Source organism: Bos javanicus, chromosome 11 (assembly GCF_032452875.1).
Source record: "Bos javanicus breed banteng chromosome 11, ARS-OSU_banteng_1.0, whole genome shotgun sequence".
Lineage (NCBI taxonomy): Eukaryota > Metazoa > Chordata > Mammalia > Artiodactyla > Bovidae > Bos > Bos javanicus.
This window is the reverse complement of record NC_083878.1, coordinates 3,968,085-3,989,062: the sequence shown is the minus strand read 5'-3', so window position 1 is coordinate 3,989,062 and position 20,978 is coordinate 3,968,085. Positions and strand designations below refer to the sequence as shown.

The following is a 20,978-nucleotide window of genomic DNA, read 5'->3' as shown; positions in this document are numbered from 1 at the left end:
CTGTTTATCTGTATCTCCATTTTGTTTTCAAGATTTTGTATCATCTTTACTATCATCATTCTGAATTCTTTTTCAGGTAGACTTCCTATTTCTTCATCTTTGGTTTGGTTTGGTGGTTTTTTTCATATTCTTTGACCTGCTGGGTATTTCTTTGCCTTTTCATTTTATTTAGTGTGCTGTGTTTACGGTCTGCTTTCTGCATGCTGGAGGGGCATAGTTCCTCTCAATTGTGGAGTCTGCTGCCTGTGGGTTGGGTTGGCCCAGTGGCTTGTGAAGGTCTCCTGGTTGGGGAACTTGTGTCTGTTTCCTGGTGAATGGAGCCCTCTCTGGAGGGCAGTACAGTGTCCAGTAGTGAGTTTATGGGTTTGGTATACCTTTGGGCAGCCTTCTCATTTTTTTAATGTTCAGTGTCGTGTTCCTGCTTTGCTGGAGGATTAGTGTGGGGTGTCTTGCACTGGAGGTTGCTGGCTCTTGGGTGGAGCTTGATCTCAGTGTAGTATGGAGGTTTTGGGATAGGCCTTTATCTATTAATGTTCCCCGGGGTCAGGAGTTTTGTTATGGTCCAAAGTTCTGGAGTTGAGCCTCCTGCCTCTGGGTTTCGGTCCCCACCTTTTACAGTAGCATCAAGATTCCAACCACACAGCACAGAAGATAAAACCACTAGGTTAACGGTGAAACAACTCTCCACAGCCGGAAACAAAGAGATTCACAGAGTTATACAGAAAAGAGAAGAGGGAGAAAGCAGATAGAGGTGATCAGGAGAAAAGGGAGAGTCAAAAGGGAAGGGACCAATCAAGCCAGTAATGAAATCCCTAAGTGAAAATGGATACTGAAAATCAGACTCTTAAAGATACAAAATTAATAACAAGAGCCCAAAAAGCAAAAGTTAAAAAACTAAAGTAAAAATTAGACTCTCAAAAGTACAATATACAAAAAGCCAGAGTCAAACATAAAAATAAACAATGTGGAATTTATTTAAAAAGTAAGTTTTTTTAAAGAAAGATATAAGTAGGCTATTAAAAAGTTAAAGGAGTACTAAAGAAGCATATTAGGACAATATGAGGGGAAAAAGCAAAGGAAGGGGAAAAAAGAGGGAAAAAAAGATAAAATAATAATAACAAATTAAAAGGAATTTAAAAACTAACAAAAACTTTAAAAATAATAACAAGAAAAACATATCAGAAATGTCTCTGGAGCTGTTGTGGGTAGTGTGGGGTCAGTTCAGTGTCAGATTTTCCCTTGTTCCAGCTCGTGCTTGTTCTCAAAGTCTGCGGTTGCCCCTCAAATGTACCATCGCAGCTTAACTGCAGGGTTTTAATCTGTTGCACCTGCCGGTTCTGGAGCGGTCCCCCCTCCTTTTCATTGCTTAGGTTGGCCTCCTCTGTTTGCAGGTCTCTCTTCAGTGTCTAATTTCTGCCCTGACATGAGAGGGTGAAAATGCCCACTAATTTGGGTGCACTTGCTCAGCTGTGCTTTGGAGGGGGAGGGGCACTGCTAACAAAACACTCATGTGTGGGGAGCACTTGCAGTGGATGGACCACATGGGGGCTGCCACAGTGCAAGGCAGCATGTGCCTCCCAAGTCCAAGCTGCTCAGGCTCCCGGGTGCACTGTGAGGGCACAGTCCCAGTGGGCTGTGCATTTCCTCAGGGGAGCTGGTCTCAGGCTGTGACACTGCCGGCAGATGGGAACCATCCAGGATCCCAGGAAGACGTGGTTAGCGGTTGGCAGCCTGCTCAGTGCTTGCTGGGAAACATGGTCCCTGGGGCTGAGATTGCAGTGGTCCCTTGCCTTTCGCCTCTGGCTGTCCTACACCTGTCTCTCTGCCTCCAGGGAGAGCCACAAACAGCAGCTCCCCTTTGATATTTGCAGGAGTGCGACCCTTTGCTCTGTGAGTGCACCAGGGGTCATGGTGCGGCATTAGAGCCTTCCCTAGGGAAAGGTCCCTTGCTTTTCTTTGTTTCTCTGGCCTTCCCACGGTTTGGGTTTTCCCCATTCTGTCTGTGCTGTGTCACACTGGTCCCCTCATTGAGTCCTCGTGGCATTCAACCCTGGCCTTTTCCCTAAGGACCGACTGCAGCACGCACCTCTGCACCCAGCCCCACTCACTGTGGGCAGTTGCAAGCCTGGGAGCTGCTTCTTGGCTGGTAATTGGCTTTCAGCAGGATTTGTGTGGTGATTTTTTATGCTGCCTCTGAGATTCCAAAGCTCCCCACTGATCCCACCTATGAGAGGGTTTCCTGTTGTGTGGAAACTTCTCGACTCCTTCCCCAGGACGAGTCTCCGTCCGAAAATCCTTGCTCTCCCTTTTCGTCTTTATCCTTTGTGCTACATAATTTTAGAGAAATTGGTATCTGGGGTCCTCTGCCAACACTCAGAAGTTGTTTAGTGGAAGTTGCTCCACACGCAGATGATATTTTGATGTATTTGTAGGGGAGAAAGTGGTCTCCCCCTCCTATTCCTCTGCCATCTTGGAACTGCTTCCCTCCTCTAGCTTTGTTTGTAGGCCGACTTGACTTCACACTCCAGGATATCTGGCTCTTAAGTGAGTGACTACACCATCATGGTTTTCTGGGTCATTAACACCTTGTTGGTGCAGTTCTGCTGTGTATTCTTGCTACCTCCTCTTAATCTCTTCTGCTTCTGTTAGGTCTTTAGCATTTCTGTCCTTTATTGTGCCCATCCTTGCATGAAATGTGCTCTTGATATCTCCAATTTTATTGATGAGATCCCTAGTTTTTCCCATTCTGTTATTTTCCTCTCTTTCTTTGCATCATTCATTTAAGAATCTAGTAGGCAGATCTAATCCCCTGAAGTATTTGTCACCTCCACTGTATAATCATAAGGGATTTGATTTAGGTAATACCTGAATGGTCTAGTGTTTTTCCCTACTTTCTTCAGTTTAAGCCTGAATCTTCCAGTAAGGAGCTTATGATGTAAGCTAGGTAAGAGCTAAAATTTAGTACTATTTCAGTAGGTAAACATTCTGTTATCTCCATTAACTTTGTTCATAGAAATGCTTCTTAAGACCCACTGGACTCCAAGATACTCCAAGATGTCTGGCTCTGAGTGAGTGACCACACCACTGTGGTTATCTGGGTCATAAAGACCTTTTCTGTATAGTTCTTCCACATGTTCTTTCCACCCTTTCTTAATCTCTTCTGCTTCTGTTAAGTTGTTACTATAACATTTTATAGGAGGCAGTGACCAAAACTATCCAAAAGAAAAAATAATGCTGAAAAGGAAAAGTTCAGTTCAGTTGCTCAGTTGTGTCCGACTCTTTCAACCCCATGGACCACAGCATGCCAGGTCTCCCTGTCCATCACCAACTCCCAGAGTTTACCCAAACTCATGTCCATTGAGTTGGTGATGCCATCCAACCATCTCATCCTCTGTCGTCCCCTTCTCCCACTGCCTTCAGTCTTTCCCAGCATCAGGGTCTTTTCAAATGCTTCAGCTCTTTGCACCAGATGGCTGAAGTATTGGAGTTTCAGCTTCAACATCAGTCCTTCCAATGAACACTCAGGACTGATCTCCTTAGGATGGACTGGTTGGATCTCCTTGCAGTCCTAGGGACTCTCAAGAGTCTTCTCCAACACCACAGTTCAAAAGCATCAATTCTCTGGCGCTCAGCTTTCTTTATAGTCCAACTCTCACATCCATACATAACCACAGGAAAAGCCATAGGCTTGATTAGACGGACCTTTGTTGGCAAAGTAATGTCTCTGCTTTTTAATATGCTGTCTAGATTGGTCATAACTTTTCTTCCAAGGAGTAAGCGTCTTTTAATTTCATGGCTGCAGTCACCATCTGCAGTGATTTTGGACCCCCAAAAATAAAGTCAGCCACTATTTCCCCATCTATTTGCCATAAAGTGATGGGACTGGATGCCATGATCTTTGTTTTCTGAATGTTGAGCTATGGCCAACTTTTTCACTGTCCTCTCACTTTCATCAAGAGGCTCTTTAGTTCTTCTTCACTTTCTGCCATAAGGGTGGTGTCATCTGCATATCTGAGGTTATTGATATTTCTCCCAGCAATCTTGATTCTAGCTTCTGCTTCTTCCAGTCCAGCGTTTCTCATGATGTACTCTGCATATAAGTTAAATAAGCAGGGTGATAATATACAGCCTTGACGTACTCCTTTCCCGATTTGGAACCAGTCTGTTCCATGTCTAGTTCAAACTGTTGCTTCCTGACCTGCATACAGATTTCTCAAGAGGCAGGTCAGGTGGTCTGGTATTCCCGTCTCTTTCAGAATTTTCCAGAGTTTCTTGTGATCCACACAGTCAAAGGCTTTGGCATAGTCAATAAAGCAGAAATAGATGTTTTTCTGGAACACTCTTGCTTTTTTGGTGATCCAGCGGATATTGGCTATTTGATCTCTGGTTCCTCTGCCTTTCCTAAAACCAGCTGGAACATCTGGAATTTCACGCTTCACATATTGAAACCTGGCTTGGAGAATTTTGAGCATTACTTTACTAGCGTGTGAGGATAAGTGCAATTGTGTGGTAGTTTGAGCGTTCTTTGGCATTGCCTTTCTTCAGTTTAAATCTGAATTTGGCAATAAGGAGTTCATGATCTGAGCCACCGTCAGCTGTGTCTTGGGTGGCGCTACACGGCAGGGCTTAGTTTCATTGAGTTAGACAAGACTGTGGTCCATGTGATCAGATTGGCTAGTTGTCTGTGATTGTGGTTTCAGTCTGTCTGCCCTCTGATGCCCTCTCTCAGCATCTGCCGTCTTACTGGGGTTTCTCTTACCTTGGACGTGGGGTAGCTCCTCTCGGCCACGCCAGCGCCGCGCAGCCACCACTTGCTGCAAGTAGGTGTCTGAAAAACCAGTGGTTGTCTGGGATTTACCTGCTAAAATACTACTAAATTTTAGCTCTTAATTACTTTTCACAGTTACTTTATCAAGTGTGATTTTTAAAGTCTTATTATTTTGTTAAGATCAGAAATAGCACTAATCTTATAGCAGTACCTGCTTCTGAACTTCAACAATATCCTGTCTTGTTGGCAGAAAGGGAATGGTTCAATCTAATTTTCTTAAGCTCTTATGAGCTTTCACTGCTTAAAGACAAGTTAATTACACATTGCGCCCAGGAAGATCTTCCCTCACCAGTGTATATAATCTTGTTTAAAATTTCACTTTCCTTTTCCAATTCTTAGTGAGCTTCTCAGAATAGAGAACTTGACTGTGAAGGTAAGGGGTGGGAAAAGCAAAGGTGTGTTCCAGGTAGACTTGCTTGTATAAAAAGATAATGTGATTGGAGACTTTAAAGCGACTTGATCCTGGCTTCCAGGACAGACGCCTCCCCTTTGCTCCCACAGTGTGGCTGACGTCTCACCTGCGTGCTCTCCCGCCTCTGCCGCTGTGTCACACACACTGTCCTCCCTGTCTTCAGGGCTCCTTGAGGGTCTAAGTTCGGAAAACACTGAAGAAACCCCATTACTACTTTCACCTCCACTCTCTTCCTTTCTTACACAGAAGGAGCTAGAGATGTCAGTTTCTAGATTTTTATACAAACATTTTAAAGAAAAGTGTCCCATGGAAACCAGTGTTTTCAAGAATTCAAGGGTATCCTTAAAGTGCCCCCAAATTATTTTACACATTTCTTATTTTATCTTTTTCTCCTTAGGTACCAACAGTTAAAATGATTTATGAATTATTTATTATATAAATTACTGTTTTCTCCTTTTGCTTAGCTTAAAAAAAAAAAACAAAAAAAAACACTGGACAGTTACTTTGTACTTTGTGAGAAATTTTCCCTTGTATTTATATTGTTTTTGTGTCATAGGAAGGAAAATCCCCTCGGCAGTGTCTGAAGGAAGGAAACTGCAAAGCTTTGAAATACTCATTTTTTGAGTGTAAAAGATCAATGGTAAGTGGCTAAAGATTTTTAAAAGCTTATGCTCAAAATTAGCTCTGTAGAGTCAAATATGTTAGTGACTTAGTAATTATAAATAGGTTGCAGTGGTGTCACTTGGAAAAAAAGATGTACTTTTTTCTCACCCAGTGAATTAATGTGAGGTTCATGGAAACCCACAGCTGATTGTTCTATTATGCTGACCACAGTAGCTGAACTTCATGAATTTCTAAAAACGAGTTAAGACCATGGTCTTGGCAAGTATAAATGGAAAAGAGTTGATGTTGGTCACTGTATTTGGGTCATTTGGCGATTGCATAGCCATAATGCGGGATCTAAAGGGTGTGTACTGCTCCTTACATGTTGATGTGATTGGAAAAAATGTTGGCATCTGTGTTTGAATCTGTAGTGATGAACTGTGGAGAGACAGCCTGAAGGACATTACAAATCTCATCTTTGATTCAAAGATTCACAAAGGTCTTTGGAATAGAAACCAGGAGCCTTGTGTTTGTGAAAAGAAAATAAGAAATCACAAAAATGAACATCCCTTTAAAAACAGCAGTAACTTTAACTTGAACATGCTCTCGATTGGTCAGCAGCACTTAAATCCCTTTCCTTTTGTTGATAGGAGAAGCAGAGCGTATAGGATATTATGATCTGGGAGGCCAGAGAAAGACTTTGCTAACTAATCAGATCCAGGGAGGTGTAAAGTGAGATTAAAATTGGCAATGCTTTCTCAAGTGACACAGTTCTTTGCCATATTTTCCTGTCATTTAATGTAGGAAAAGAGGATTTTCTTGCCTTCTCCCACACAGTTTTGTTACCCTTGTAAAATGCAAGCCTTTAGACCTTTCAAAGAATGTTAAATCATGTTTATATAATTGAGAAGTCATAAAGAACAGTTAGTGTAGGAGGCAATGAGGTGTCCTTATTAATCACAATGACTGGATTTGTAATAAACTCCCTGTGAATTCCTATCCTGAAACTCAGGCTTTGATCTCCAAAGAACATTAAGAAATCAGAACATATAAAGCTTTTCCACAGTTTTATCTGCCTTCTGCAGACATTTGTAATAATCTTGAGTAAAAAAAAGTTAACATGCTTCTGACCATTTCTAAATATCAGTACGAGGCAGAACTTGACTCACACTTTGACTCTAGAAGGAGCAGTATTAGGAACCTTATAGCAGATTTAAGAGACCCTTGCAACCTTTCTTCAAGACTAGGACGCACTGGTAGTCCTCCAGTGTGAGGAATAACTGTTGCAACTTCGGTTGGTCAAAACCTGAAATAAAATGATTTAAATTGTGCTGGTAATTTTGCTTATTATTTCAAACAATGGGTATGTAACTCAGAGTGAAGGTAAAATGGTCAGTTTGAATCGGCTGTGCCCTCCTAATAGTAGCATCTCATCATCCTGATCATGACTCTCGTTTGAAGATTACTTGGTTTTTGAAAGTGTGGCTCTTAGCTACTGTATCTGATGCTCAGATGAAGAGATAGTGGTCTGTCCCACGCTGGCTGTGTTGTCCTCATTAACAGGGTTTAGCTCTAAACTAATTCATTCCTCTGGGATTTCTGTGGAATGGTATTGACTGCAGTTCTGCCTTCTGTACTGACTAGGACCCTCCATCCTGTGGCCTCACTTAAGAAGTGGCCTTACTGGGAGGCTTAAGTGAAAGAATATGCAGTTGACCTATGAGTAGTAATTTAAGGGTTTGTAATCTCAAAATGGCTGTGTGTTACATATATTTCAAGGCTCTTTTCTCAGTTACTATTTAAAGATTCTAAAAACACTTGAATATTAACCCAAATAAAGCTTAATCAGAAAGTCAGCTTTGTTAGAAGAATAATGTATATTGAGTGTACTCCAGAAAAAAAGATGAATGTAAGTTGGACTTAAGAATTCTTACTGTGACCGTGAATGGAACTCTTGTTTCTAACGCCTTCTTTCCCTCTTTGTTATTTTTCCCTCCCCCGAGCTGGGACAGTCGCCTTTTTGATTATGCTGGAGGCTGGTTTACTCCTCTCATGTAGTGACACCTGTTACCAAAAATGTGTTTGATTATGGTGTCCAAAATGTGATTTACTTGTGTATTTATTTTCAGTTGGATGCCAGATCAAGATTCAGGGGAAGAAAAGGATATTGATACTACTATGTTGAAACCAAGATGGATACAAGAAAGGACTCTGGTCATTAATCCAGAGAAGCCAAAATAAGAAACATACTTTTTGTTACATCTGTTCAGGTGGACCAGTTTTTTCCTCCATGAAACAAGAAAATGGATGAGTTCTGGTTTTCAGTAGGTATAAATGATTCCCTTGTTCTAAGTTATTCTTAGAATAAAAATTCAATTGAATAGTTATGAGCTGAGAACATAATAGATGTGTTTTAAGAATTGTTCTGAAGCACAGGGAATGGAAAGATTGTTAGTTTCCAACTTGACTTCTCTACTAGATGACACAAATTTGTACATCCTTTGTCAGTACTGTGGAGGCCAGGGATGGGACTGTGAAAATCAACATGCTGCCTGATGAGAAGATATCCGTCTGGAAAGTTTAGGGTAAAACTTTCTTTTATTCAGATTGTACTATTTAGTTCTAAAATAAATTGTGTTTGACTGCTTGGTGAAGAAATGCTTCCCCTGCACTGATTCATTCAGTAACAACCTCAAAACGTTAATGCCACTCATTAGGCAAAGCTGGATCCAAATCTGGGACTATGCTGCCAGGCCTTCTGGCCTCCTCTCCTAAGTGTTTTTCTGTTTCCTGACCTCATTTTTAGGCTGGCCCTCTCTCCATAATGGGGAAGAGGCCAGTGTCCCCCCAAAGCACACATCCTTAAAGTCTGTGATCCCAAAAGAAGAAAGATAACCTCCTTTTCTGGGGTCCACTAATCAGATTCCACAAAAAAACTGTTGTCTTCTCTGGAACAACTGCCTTTGAATTGGACCAGTCCCTGTGGGAAAAGGGACAGGACCCCATGATCTTGGCCAGGGCTGGGTCTTAGGCACTGTATTTGGTAATTCATGTCAGAATCACCTTGGTTGAGTGGTGGGCCTTTATCCTAAAAGGAAAGGATTCAGAGCAAACTGAAACAGCAGGTGTTGACGTTAGAAGGCAAGACTGAAAATTATGAAGTACTTGAAAAAGTTTACAATCACAGTGATTTTATTCCAGTCACATAATACAGTAGAGCCAGATATGAATCCAAGTTTCTAGTTTTATTTTCAGGATTGAAGAATGATGGAAGAGCCATTGCTTCTTCATAGATCTGCAGTTCACTGGAGTTAGAACAATCAAGGTATTCTGTAGCTCTTTGCTTTCTTAAAAGTTCACCTAAAGTGAAAATTCTGTTATCAGCACTGGTCCTTGCTGCAGAACATCACTGAGGTCTATTTTATATATTATTCATTGCTAAAAAGAAAATGATAGATTTTTTTCAATAAATTTTTGTATATATCTGTTTAAGTGCCACAACTTTTATTAAAGGTTAAGTTTGTTAAGAAACTCAAATTATGTTATAGAGCCCTATCTTTTCTTAGCTACAGCTTTTTTGAGAGCTTCACTGGGAGAAATTCAAATACCTTAAAATTCACTCTTAAAGTAAAGATTCAGCTTTTTTTTCTCTTAGTAGTCACAGAGTCATGAACCCATCACCACTGTCCAATTCCAGAGCATTTACACCGCTCCAGAGAGAAGCCCTGTCTCCATTAGCGGGCATTCCCTTCTCTCCTTGGGTACCCCAGTTCCTAGCAACCGCTTACACATTTTCTGTCTGTAGATTCACTTCTTCTGGGCATTTCATAAACTTAGAATTATGTAACATGTGATCTTTTGTGACTGGATTCTTTCTTCATGTTTTCAAGGTTCATCTATATGTAGCATCCATCTGTACTTCATTTCCTTTTATTGCTGAATAATATTCCATAATATAAATATACCACATTTCATGTAACCATTTATCAGTTGATGAATATTTGGGTTGTTTGTACTTTGGGGCTATTATGACTAATGATATGAACATTCATGAATGAATTTTATGTGGACATGTTTTATTTCTGTGTCATATGGTAACTCCAGCTTTAAATGATGATCCCAAACTTTTCCACAGTGGCTATATCATTTATATCCCCACCAGCAATGTAGGAGGATTGCAGCTTCTCCATATCACCAACAGTTGTTATTTTTCATATTTTTGTTTGTTTTTTATATGATAACTATTTTTAAGTCATTTTTATTTTTTGAAAATTTTATTGGAGTATAGTTGATTTACAGTGTGCTGTTGGTTTCACGTGTACAATCAAATGACTCAGTTGTGAGTGTGTGTATATATTTCCCTTTTGTAGGTTTCTTTTTCCATATGTGCCATTACAGAGTATTGAGTTCCCTGTGTTGTACAGTAGGTCCTTATTATCTGTTTTATATATAGCGTATGTGTATGTCCATCCTAATCTCCCAGTGTATTCCCTCCCCCCTTACTCCCTGGTAACCGTAAATTTGTTTTCTACAACTTTCTTTTTTAAAGCTGAGTTCATCTGTGTCAGTTAAGGTTCCGCATATAAGTGCTGTTTGTTATTCCGCTCTAGTGTTGTTTGTCTGCCTCTCTTCATTCAGTATGACAGTTCCTAGGACCATTCACGTTGCTGCAAATGGCCTAGCTCTGTTCTTTTTCTTTGGCCAAGTAATACTCTATTGTATATATGTGTCTCATCTTCTTTATCCACTCCTCTGTTGATGGACATTTAGGATACTTCCACATCTCGCCTATTGTAAATAGCATTGCAGTGAATATTGGGGTGCATGTACGTTTTTGAATTATGATTTTCTCCAGATACATGCCCAGGAGTGGGATTGCTAGGTCATATGGCTGCTGGTGGTGGTTTAGTTGCTAAGTCATGTCAGACTCTTGCTTCCCCTCTGTCCATGGGATTCTCCAGGCAAGAAAACTGGAGTGGGTTGCCATTTCCTTCTCCAGGGGTTCTTCCTGACCCAGGAATCGAACCCAGGTCTCCTTCATTGCGGGCAGATTCTTTACCAACTGAGCTACAAGGGAAGCCCTGCTAGGTCATATGGTAGCTCTGTTTTCAGTTTTTTAAGGAATCTCCATAGTAGCTGTACCAATTTACTTTTCCATCAACGGTGTAGGAGGGTTCCCTTTTCTTCATAACCTCCTCCAGCATTTATTGTTTCTGGATGGTCATTTTGACTGGTATGAGGTGATACCTCATTGCAGTTTTGATTTCATTTCTCTAATGATTAGTGATGTGTTGAGCATCTTTTCATATGCTTTTTAGCCATCTGTCTTCTTTAAAGAAATGTTTTTTTGGATCTGTGTTTTGTTTTTTTTTAACTGAGTTGCTTGCTTTTTTGATATTGAGCTATTTGTACATTTTGGAGATTAATCTCTTGTTGATTCCTTCACTTGCAAATATTTTCTTCCATTTTGAGGATTATCTTTTCTTTTTGTTTATGGTTTCATTTGCTATACAAAAGCTTTTAATTAGGTCCCTTTTCTTTATTTTTATTTTCATTACTCTAGGAGGTGGATTGAAAAAGATCTTACTGTAATTAATCTCAGAGTGTTCTGCCTATGTTTTCCTCTAGGAGTTTTTAGTATCTGGCCTTGCATTTAGGTCTTTAACTCATTTTGAGTATTTTTGTCTGTGGTGTTCATTCTTTTACATTTGCTGTCCGGTTTGCCCAGAACCACTTAGTGAAGAGACTGTCTTTTCTCCATTGTATATTCTTGCCTCCTTTGTCATGGATTAGGTAGCCATAGGAATAAGGGTTTATCTCTGGACTTTGTACCTGTTCCGTTGATCTGTATTCCTGTTTTTGTGCCAGTACCATACTATTTTGACTGCTCTAGCTTTGTAGTCTGAAGTCAGGGGGCCTGATTCCTCCAGCTCCATTTTTCTTTCTCAAGATTACTTTGGTTATTCGTGGTCTTTCATGTTTCCATACAAATTGTAAAATTTTTTGTTCTAATTCTGTGGAAAATGCCATTGTTAATTTGATAGGGTTTGCATGGAATCTGTAGATTGCTTTGGGTGGTGTCATCATTTTTACAATATTGATTCTTCCAGTCCAAGAACATGGTATATCTCTCCATCTGTGTGTATCATCTTTTATTTCTTTCATCAGTATCTTACAGTTTTCTGAGTACAGATCTTCTGCCTCCTTAGGTAGGTGTTTTATTCTTTTTGATGTGATGGTAAATAGGATTGTTTCCTTGATTTCTCTTTCTGATCTTGTTATTAGTGTATGGGAATGCAAGATATTTCTGTTAATTAATTTTGTATCTTGCCAGTTTATCAAATTCACTGAAGAGCTCTAGTGGTTTTCTGGTAGCATCTTTAGGATTTTCTGTGTATAGTATCATGTTATCTGGAAAGAGTGAGTTTTACTTCTTCTTTTCCAATTTGGATTCCTTTTATTTCTTTTTCTTCTCTGATTGCCATGGCTAGGACTTCCAAAATTATGTTGAATAAAAGTGGTGAGAGTGGACATCCTTGTCTTGTTCCTGATCATAAAGAGATGTTTTCAGTTTTTCACCGTTGAGAATGATGTTTGCTATGGGTTTGTTGTATACGGCCTTTATTATGTTGAGGTAGGTTCCCTCTATGCCCCCTTTCTGGAGAATTTTTATCATAAATGGGTGTTGAATTATGTCAAAAGCTTTTTCTGAACCTATTGAGATGATCACATGGTTTTTATTCTTCAATTTCTTGATGTGTATATCTCACAATATTGTATTTATACAACAATGTTGTATATCTGGATCCATTTCCAGATACTGAAAACTGCATCACGGGTATAAATTCCACTTGATCATAGTGTATGATCCTTTTAATGTGTTTTTAGATTCAATATGATCATACTCTGTTGAGGACTTTTGCTTCTATGTTCATCAGTGGTATTGGCCTGTAATTTTTTTTGTGATATCTTGGTCTGATTTTGGTTTCAGTATGACGGTGGCCTTGTATTGGTAGAATGAGCTTGGGAATGTTCCTTTCTCTGAAATTTTTTCGGAAGAGTTTCAGAAGGGTAGCTGTTAACTCTTCTTTACATGTTTGATAGAATTCGCCTGTGAAGTCACCTGATCCTGGATTATTTGTTTGTTGGAAGATTTTTAATCAGTTTCAGTACTTGCGATTGGTCTGTTTGTATTTTCTATTTTTTCCTGGGTTTAGTCTTCAAAGGTTGTAACTTCCTAAGAATTTGTCCATTTCTTCTAGGTTGTCATTTTTATTGGCATGTAGTTGCTTGTATTATCTCTTAAAATGCTTTGTCTTTATGTGGTATCTATTGTAACTTCTTTTTCATTTCTAGTTTTATTGACTTGAATCCTCTCCTTTTATTCTTGGTGAGTCTTGCTGTTATTGTTCAGTCGCTAGGTTGTGTCTCTTTGTGACCTCATGGACTGCAGCACGCCAGGCTCCCCTGTCCACTGTCTCCTGGAATTTGCTCAGATTCACGTCCATCGAGTCAGTGATGGTATCTAACCAACTCATCCTTTGCTGTCTCCTTCTCCTTTTGCCTTCTCTTTTCCAGCATCAGGGTCTTTTCCAGTGAGTCAGCTCTTCATATCTGGTGACCAAAGTATTAGAGCTTCAGCTTCAGTCCTTTCAATGAATATTCAGGATGGTTTCCTTTAGGATTGATTGTTTTGATCTCCTTGCAGTCCAGGGGATTCTCAATAGTCTTCTCCAACACCACAATTCGAAAGCACCAATTTTTTAGCACTCAGGCTTCTTTATGGTCCAGCTCTCACATCTGTACGTGTCTACTGGAAAAACCATAGCTTTGACTATACAGCCTTTTGTTGGCAAAGTGATGTCTCTGGTTTTTAATACACTGTCATGGTTTATCATAGGTTTCCTTCCAAGGAACAAGCATCTTTTCTTTTTTAAAGTGTCTTTTAATTTCATGGCTGCAGTCACCATCCAGTGATTTTGGAGCCCAAGAAAATAACAGTTTCCACTTTTTCCTCTTCTGTTTGCCCTGAAGTGATGGGACCTGATGCCATGATCTTATTCGCTTTTTGAATGTTGAGTTTGAAGCCAACTTTTTTACTCTCCTCTTTCACCCTCATCAAGAAGCTCTTTAGTTGCTCTTCACATTCTGTCACTACAGTGGTATCATCTGCATATCTAAGATTGTTGATATTTCTCCTGGCAGTCTTGATTCCATCTTCTGCTTCTTCCAGCCTGGCATTTTGCATGATGTACTCTGCATGTAAGTTAAATAAGCAGGGTGACAACTCCTTTCCCAATTTTGATCCAGTCTGTTGTTCCATGTCTGGTTCTAACTGTTGTTTCTAGACTTGCATACAGGTTTCTCAGGAGACAGGTAAGGTAGTCTAGTATTCCCATCTCTTTAAGAATTTTCCACAGTTTGTTGTGATCCACACAGTAAAAGTCCAGGAAGCAAAGGTAGATGTCTTTCTGGAATTTTTTGTGTGGGATCCAGCAGTGTGTGCCAACAGTGGATGCTGCCAGTTTGATCTCTAGTTCCTCTGCCTTTTTGAAACCCAGCTGAAGGTTTATCAGTTTTCTGGCTGAAGGTTTAATTTCATCTTCTCAGAGAACTAGCTCGTAGTCTCATTGACCTTTACTGTTTTCTTTGTCTCTATTTCATTTATTTCTGCTCTGGTCTTTATGATTTCTTTCCTTCCGCTAATTTGGGGTTTTGTTTGTTCTTTCTGTGGTTGCTTTAGGTGTAAGTTTAGGTTGTTTATTTGAGATTTTACATGTTTTCTGAGTAACATCGTATTGCTGTAAACTCTCAAACTTGCTTTCGCTGTGTCCTCTGGGTTTTGGATCGCAGTGCTTTGTTGTCACTTGTCTCTACGTTCTTGATTCCCTCTTTGACGTCTTCAGTGATCCATTGCTTATTTGCTTTAGCCTCCATGCCTTTGTGTGTTTTTTTTTTTTTTCCTGTAATTGATTCCTAATCTCATAGCGTTGTGGTCAGAAAAGATGCCTGATACAATTTCAGTTTCTTTAAATGTACCAAGACTTGATTTGTGACCCAGGATGTGATCTGTCCTGGAGAATGTTCTGTGTGCACCTGAGAAGAAAGTGTATCCTGCTGCTTGCAGATGGAATGTCCCATAAGATATCAGTTCAGTCTCTCTGGTCTAGTATGCCATTTAAGGGTTGCATTTTTTATTAAAGTTCTAGCTGGATGATCTGTCCATTGATATAAGTGGGGTGTTCAAGTCTTCCACTGTTAATGTGTTACTGTTGATTTCGCCTTTTATGGCTGTTAGCATTTGCGTTATATATTGAGGTGCTCCTATGTTGAGTGCAAGAAAAAAACCCATATGTATGCTGTCTACAAGAGACCCACTTTAGACCTAGGGACACATATAGACTGAAACTGAAGGGATAGAAAAAGATATTGCTTGCAAATGGAAATCAAAAGAAAGCTGGAGTAGCAGTACTCACATGAGACAAAATAGACTTTAAACTAAAGACTGTTACAAGAGCTAGGGGTTTCCCTGGTGGCTCAGACTCTGGTAAGGAGTTTGCCTGCAATGAGGAGACCTGGGTTCGATCCCTGGGACGAGAAGATTCCCTGGAGAAGGGCATGGCAGTCCACTCTAGTATTCTTGCCTGGAGAATTCCATAAACAGAGGAGCCTGGTGGGCTGCAGTCCATGGGGTCACAGAGTTGGACACAGCTGAGTGACTAACACACGAGAGATAAGGACATTACGTAATGATCAGGGGATCAATCCAGCAAGAAGAAATAACAATTGTAAATATATACGTGCACCCAACATAGGTGCACCTCACCGTACTTTTCACCCTTTCGATTGTGGTCGTTCTACTAGATATGAAGTGGTATCTAACTGGGATTCTGACCACCATTTCCCAAATGGTTAATGATATTCACATGTTTTTGTGTGCTTATTGGCCATTTGTATGTCTTTGGGGAAATGTCTGTTCAAATCCTTTGCCCATTTTTCAAGTGAGTCTTTTTATTGTTGAGTTGTAAGAGGTTATTTTATACATTATGTATACAAGTTACTTAAAGACAAATGACTGGCCTTTGAAAAACACATGTTTTCTCCCAGTTTGTGGTTTATCTTGTTTAATGCTGTCTTTTGGAGCACAGTTGTTAATTTTGATGAATTCCAGTTTTTCTTTTTGGTGTATCTAAAGGAAGCCTCTGCCTATTCCAGGCTTGTGAAAATTTATTCCTGTTTTCATCTGAGTGCTTCATGGTTTTGGCTTACATATGGGTCTATGATGCATTTAAATAATACCTAGTACCTATATTTTAAATTTCTAGTTGTGGTAAAATGTACATGATGGAAAATTTACCATCTTAATCTTTTTAACAATTTTGTTTCTTTTTGGCTGTCCAGGGTCTTCGTTGCTGCTGGGCTTTTCTCTGGTGGCAAACACAGTCTGCTGTCTAGCCGTGGTACATGGCTTCTCGTTGCAGTGGTTTTTCTTGTGGAGCGCAGGCTTTAGGGTGCGTGGGCTTCGGTTGTTGCGGCTCCCAGGCTCTAGAGCACAGGGTCAGTAAGTGTGGCGCACTGGCTTAGGTTCCCGAGGCACGTGGGGTCTTCCCTGACCAGGGATCAAACTCAAGTCTTCTGCATTGGCACTCGGATTCCCCACCACTGAGCCACTAGGGAAGCCCTCAGGCATGTTTTAGATTGTAGTTTTTTACACACGTATCCAGTGAGAGAGGCCAGGATCAAGAGGCCTGGGAGCTGGGAGCCCTCAGCCACAGTTCTGGCTCTGCCGTCAAAAGCTCTGGGGCTCTAGCAAGTGCCTCCTGCTGCCTCAGTGGTGTCCAACTCTTGTGACTCCATGGACTGTAGCCCACCAGGCTCTTCTGTCCATGGGATTTCCCAGGCAAGAATACTGGAGTGGACTGCCATTTCCTTCTCCAAACCGTTTTTAAGGAAACAGTTCAGTAGTGTTAAGTAATTCACCTTGTTATGCAACCAGTCACCAGAACTCTTCTCATCTTGGAAAACAGAAACTCTTTACCAATTAAACAGTTCCCCATTTCCCTGTCCTCCAAGTCTGCTGATGTTGAGCACTGTTTTGTCATTTCAAGTGTTTGTTAGCTGTCTGTAGATCTTCTCTGGAGGAATGTCTATTAAGGTCTTTGCCTTTTATATAAAAAGTGTTGCTTGATTTTTTTTTTTAAATTCTAGTTCTTTTCATTTTCTAGATATTAACTCCTTATCACATATATGATTTGAATATATTTTTCCCACTTTGTTTCACTCTGTTGGTTGTGTTCTTTTGATGTGTAGTTTTTTGATATAGACCAGTTTATCTGTTTAATACTTTTGTTGCCTGTGCCGAGAAATAATTCCAGTCCAAGAAAGCTCTTCCCCTAAGTTTTCTCCTAGGAGTTGTATCATCTTATGTTTAGGTCTCTGTTCCAGTTGAGCTGATATGTGTAAGGTCAGGGTCCAGTCTCAGCCTTTTGCACGTGGACGTCCAGTTTTCCAAACACTGTTGACAAGACTGTTGTTTCCTCTTTGAATGGTCTTCTTCTTGTGGAAAGTTATTTGCCCATCAGCGCTAGGGTTTATTTCTGGGCTCTTTATTCCTTTGCACTATGTGTCTGTCCTTATGCCATTGCCACACTGATTTGATTATTGTAGTTTTCTGTTAAGTTGAAATCAGGAAGTACAAGGCCTCCAACTTTGTTATTTGTCAAGACTGTTTTGGCTGTTCAGAGTCCCTTGAGATTCCATGTGTATTTTAGAATGGACTTTTCTATTTCTTAATGAATTCCAATGGGATTTTGATGGGGAATATTTTGAATCTCTACACTTTGAATAGTATTGGTGTCTTAACAATACAGAGTTTTCCAATCCATTCATATAGGATGTCGTCTCATTTATTTGTCTTTGATTTCAGCAACATTTTGTAGTTTTCGAGTATACGACTTTTATGTCCTTGATTAGGTTTATTCCTAATTATTTTACTCTTTTTGATGCAATTGTAAGTGGAATTTAAAAAATTTTTCAGTTTTCATTAAACGATGGATTAACAGGTAATTTTTACTGTTAAATATATCAGAAAAGTCAATAAGATGTTGATTTCTTCACTAAGGTGTAGTTGATTCACAATGTTTTATAAGTTTCAAGTGTACAACACAGGGAACACAATTTTTATAGATTATAAACCCATTAAAGTTTTTATAAAATACTGGCTCTGTTCTCGGTGCTGGACAGTATATCCTGTAGTGTATTTATTTTATGCAAAGCAGTTTGTACTTTTTCATCCACTACCTGTCTTGCTCCTCCTCCTCCTGTCGCCCCAGGGATAACCACTCATTTGTTCTCTATTATATCTGTAAGTCTGGTTGTTGTATTAATTCATTTTATTTTTTAGATTCCACATATAAATTATACAGTATTTGTCTTTGTCTTATTTCATTAAGATTAATACCCTCCTGGTTCATCTACCTTGTTACAGATAGCAAAGTTTCATTGTTTTTTTATGGCTGAGTAGTATCATGTATATATATCATGTCTTTATCTATCTGTTGATGAACACTTAGGTTGCTTCCATAGTTTGGCTATTGTAAATAATGCTGCTAAGAACATTAGGGTACATGTATCTTTTCAGATTAGTGTTTTCATTTTCTTTGGATATATACTCAGGAGTGGAATTGCTGAGTTATATGGTAGTTCTACTTTTAGTCTTTAAAGCAGTCTCCATACTATTTTCCATTGTGACTGCACCAGTTTACATTCCCACCAGCAGTGCACAGGAGCTCCTTTTTTTCACATCCTCACCAACATGTTACTTGTGTTCTTTCTGTAGATGCCAGTCCTATCTTAAGGTTTTGATTTGCCTTTCTCTGATGATTACTGATACTGAGCATATTTTCATGTGCCCGTTGGCCACCAGTATGTTGTCTTTGGAAAAATATCTATTCAGGTTTTCTGCCCATTTTTAAAGCAGGTTATTTGTTTGTTTGATGCTGAGTTGTAGGGGCTGTTTATATATTTTGGATATCAACCCCTGCTTGGTCATATCATTGTCAAGTATTTTCTCTTGTTCAGAAAGTTGTCTTTTCATTTTGTCGATACTTTCCTTCTAATTGGGTCCCATTTGTTTATTCTTGTATTTGTTTCCTTTGCTTTAAAAGGCAGATCTAGAAAAGTATTGCTAGTTTGTCAAAGAGTGTTCTATGTTCTAGGATTTCTTTTTTCTATGGTTTCCGGTCTTACACTTAGGTCTTTAATCCATTTTGATTTTATTTTCGTGTGCAGTGAGAGGAAGTGTGCCGATTTCGTTCTGTTGCATGAAGCTGTCTGGTGTTGCCTTTTGCCCATTGTGGATCTTGCCTCCTCTATCGTGGGCTGCGTGACCACACGTGTGGGGTATTTCTGGCCTCTTCAGCTCCACTGTGCTGTGTATGTTTTGTGCCATCATGTTTCAATGACTGAATCTTTGTAGTATAGTCTGAAGTCAGGGAGTATAACTCCAGCTCTGCTACTCTTTCTCAAGATTGGTTTGGCTATTTGGGGTTTTTTGTTTCCCTATGAAGTTTAGCATTAATTGTCCTGGTTCGTGAAAAATGCCATTGGTACTTGGATAAGGCGTGCTCTGAGTGCGTGACTGCCTTGGGTAGTGTGGTCACTTTCACAGTATTCTTCCAGTCCGTGAGCAGAGTGTACTGTTCCATCTGTTCGTGTCTTCAGGTCTTTCCTCACTGTCTCACAGTTTTCTGCCTCTTATCTCCTCAGTTGGATTTATTGCTAGGTATCTTACTCTTTTTGATGCAGTGGTAAATGGAATTCTTAAGTTCTCATTCTGAAAGTTCATTGTTAGTGTAGAGAAATATAGTTCTGTATGTTTTTGTCTTGCAGCTTTACTGAATTCATTGGTAAGCTCGAGTAGTTTTTTGGTGGTGTCTTTAGAATTTTCTATATATAGTGTCATGTCATCTGCAAACAGGGATAGTTTTACTTCTTCCTTTCCAATTTAATCTCTTTTTATTTTCTGTTTCTTGTCTGGTTGCTGTGGGTAAGACTTTGAATAGTATTTTGAATAATAGCTGTGCATTTTTCTATTCCTGATCTTAGAGGAAATACTTTTAGCTTTTCACTGTCAAGTGTGATGTTAGCTATAAGCTTATGATATATGGCCTTTATTACATTGAGGTTATTCCCTCTGTAGCTACTTTGCAGAGAGTATGATGAATGGTGTTGAATTTTGTTAAAAGCTTTTTCTGCGTGTATTGAGATGATCATGATTTTTTTGGTTTTTGGCCATGTAATTTTTATTTTTCAGTTCGTTAATGGGGTATGCTACATTGAATGATTTGCAGACAGTGGACCATCCTTGCCTCCCAGAGATAAACTCCATATGATCATGGTGTATGATCTTTTTAATGTGTTGTTGAATTCAGTTTGCTGTTTTGTTGAGGATTTTTACATCTGTTTTCATCAGTGATTTTGACCTATAATTTTCATTTTTGTGATATCTTTGTCTACCTTTGGTATCAGGGTGATGCTGCTGGCTAGAATGATTCTGGAAGCATTCATTCCTCTGCAATTTTTTGGAACAGTTTGAGAAAGATGGGTGTTAACTCTCTTCTAAATGTTTAGTAGAATTCACCTGTGAAGCTTTTCTAAATGTTTAGTAGAATTCACCTGTGAAGCCATTTGGTCCTGAACTTTTGTTTTTGGGAGTTTTTATTACTGATTCAACTTAATTACTGGTAATTGGTCTATTCATACTTTTTATTTCTTCCTGGTTCAGTCTTGGGAGATTGTATATTTCTAGGAAATTTTCCATTTCTTTTAGGTTGTCCATTTTATCGGGGTATACTTTGTGGTATAGTCCTATGACCCTGTGTATTTCAGTGGTAAGTTGTAATGTCTTTTTTCTCTTATAATTTTATTGATTTGGGTCTTCTGTCTAGATGAATCTGGCTAAAGGCTTATCAATTTTGTCTTCAAAGAACCAGATCTTAATTTTATTGATAATTTTTTTTTTCTTAGTCTCAGTTTCATTTATTTCTTCTCTGATCTTTATGATTTCTTTCTATCAACTTTGGGTTTTGTTTTTTCTCTGGTTCCTTTAGGTGTAAGGATAGATTGCTTATTTCA

The 20,978-nt window shown here is 39.4% G+C and overlaps 1 protein-coding gene across 1 annotated transcript in view; it reads left to right on the top strand.

Moving 5' to 3' along the window:
* Positions 1 to 8,501, top strand: part of LOC133256717 (cytochrome c oxidase assembly factor 5) — a 34,249-nt gene extending 25,748 nt beyond the window's left edge. Inside the window, exons 2-3 of the mRNA XM_061431623.1 lie at positions 5,797 to 5,880; positions 7,973 to 8,501. Of these exons, the coding sequence (XP_061287607.1) occupies positions 5,797 to 5,880; positions 7,973 to 8,014 (126 nt within the window). The 3' untranslated portion in view covers positions 8,015 to 8,501. The remainder of the gene's footprint in view (positions 1 to 5,796; positions 5,881 to 7,972) is intronic.
* The last annotated feature ends 12,477 nt before the right edge of the window (positions 8,502 to 20,978 follow it).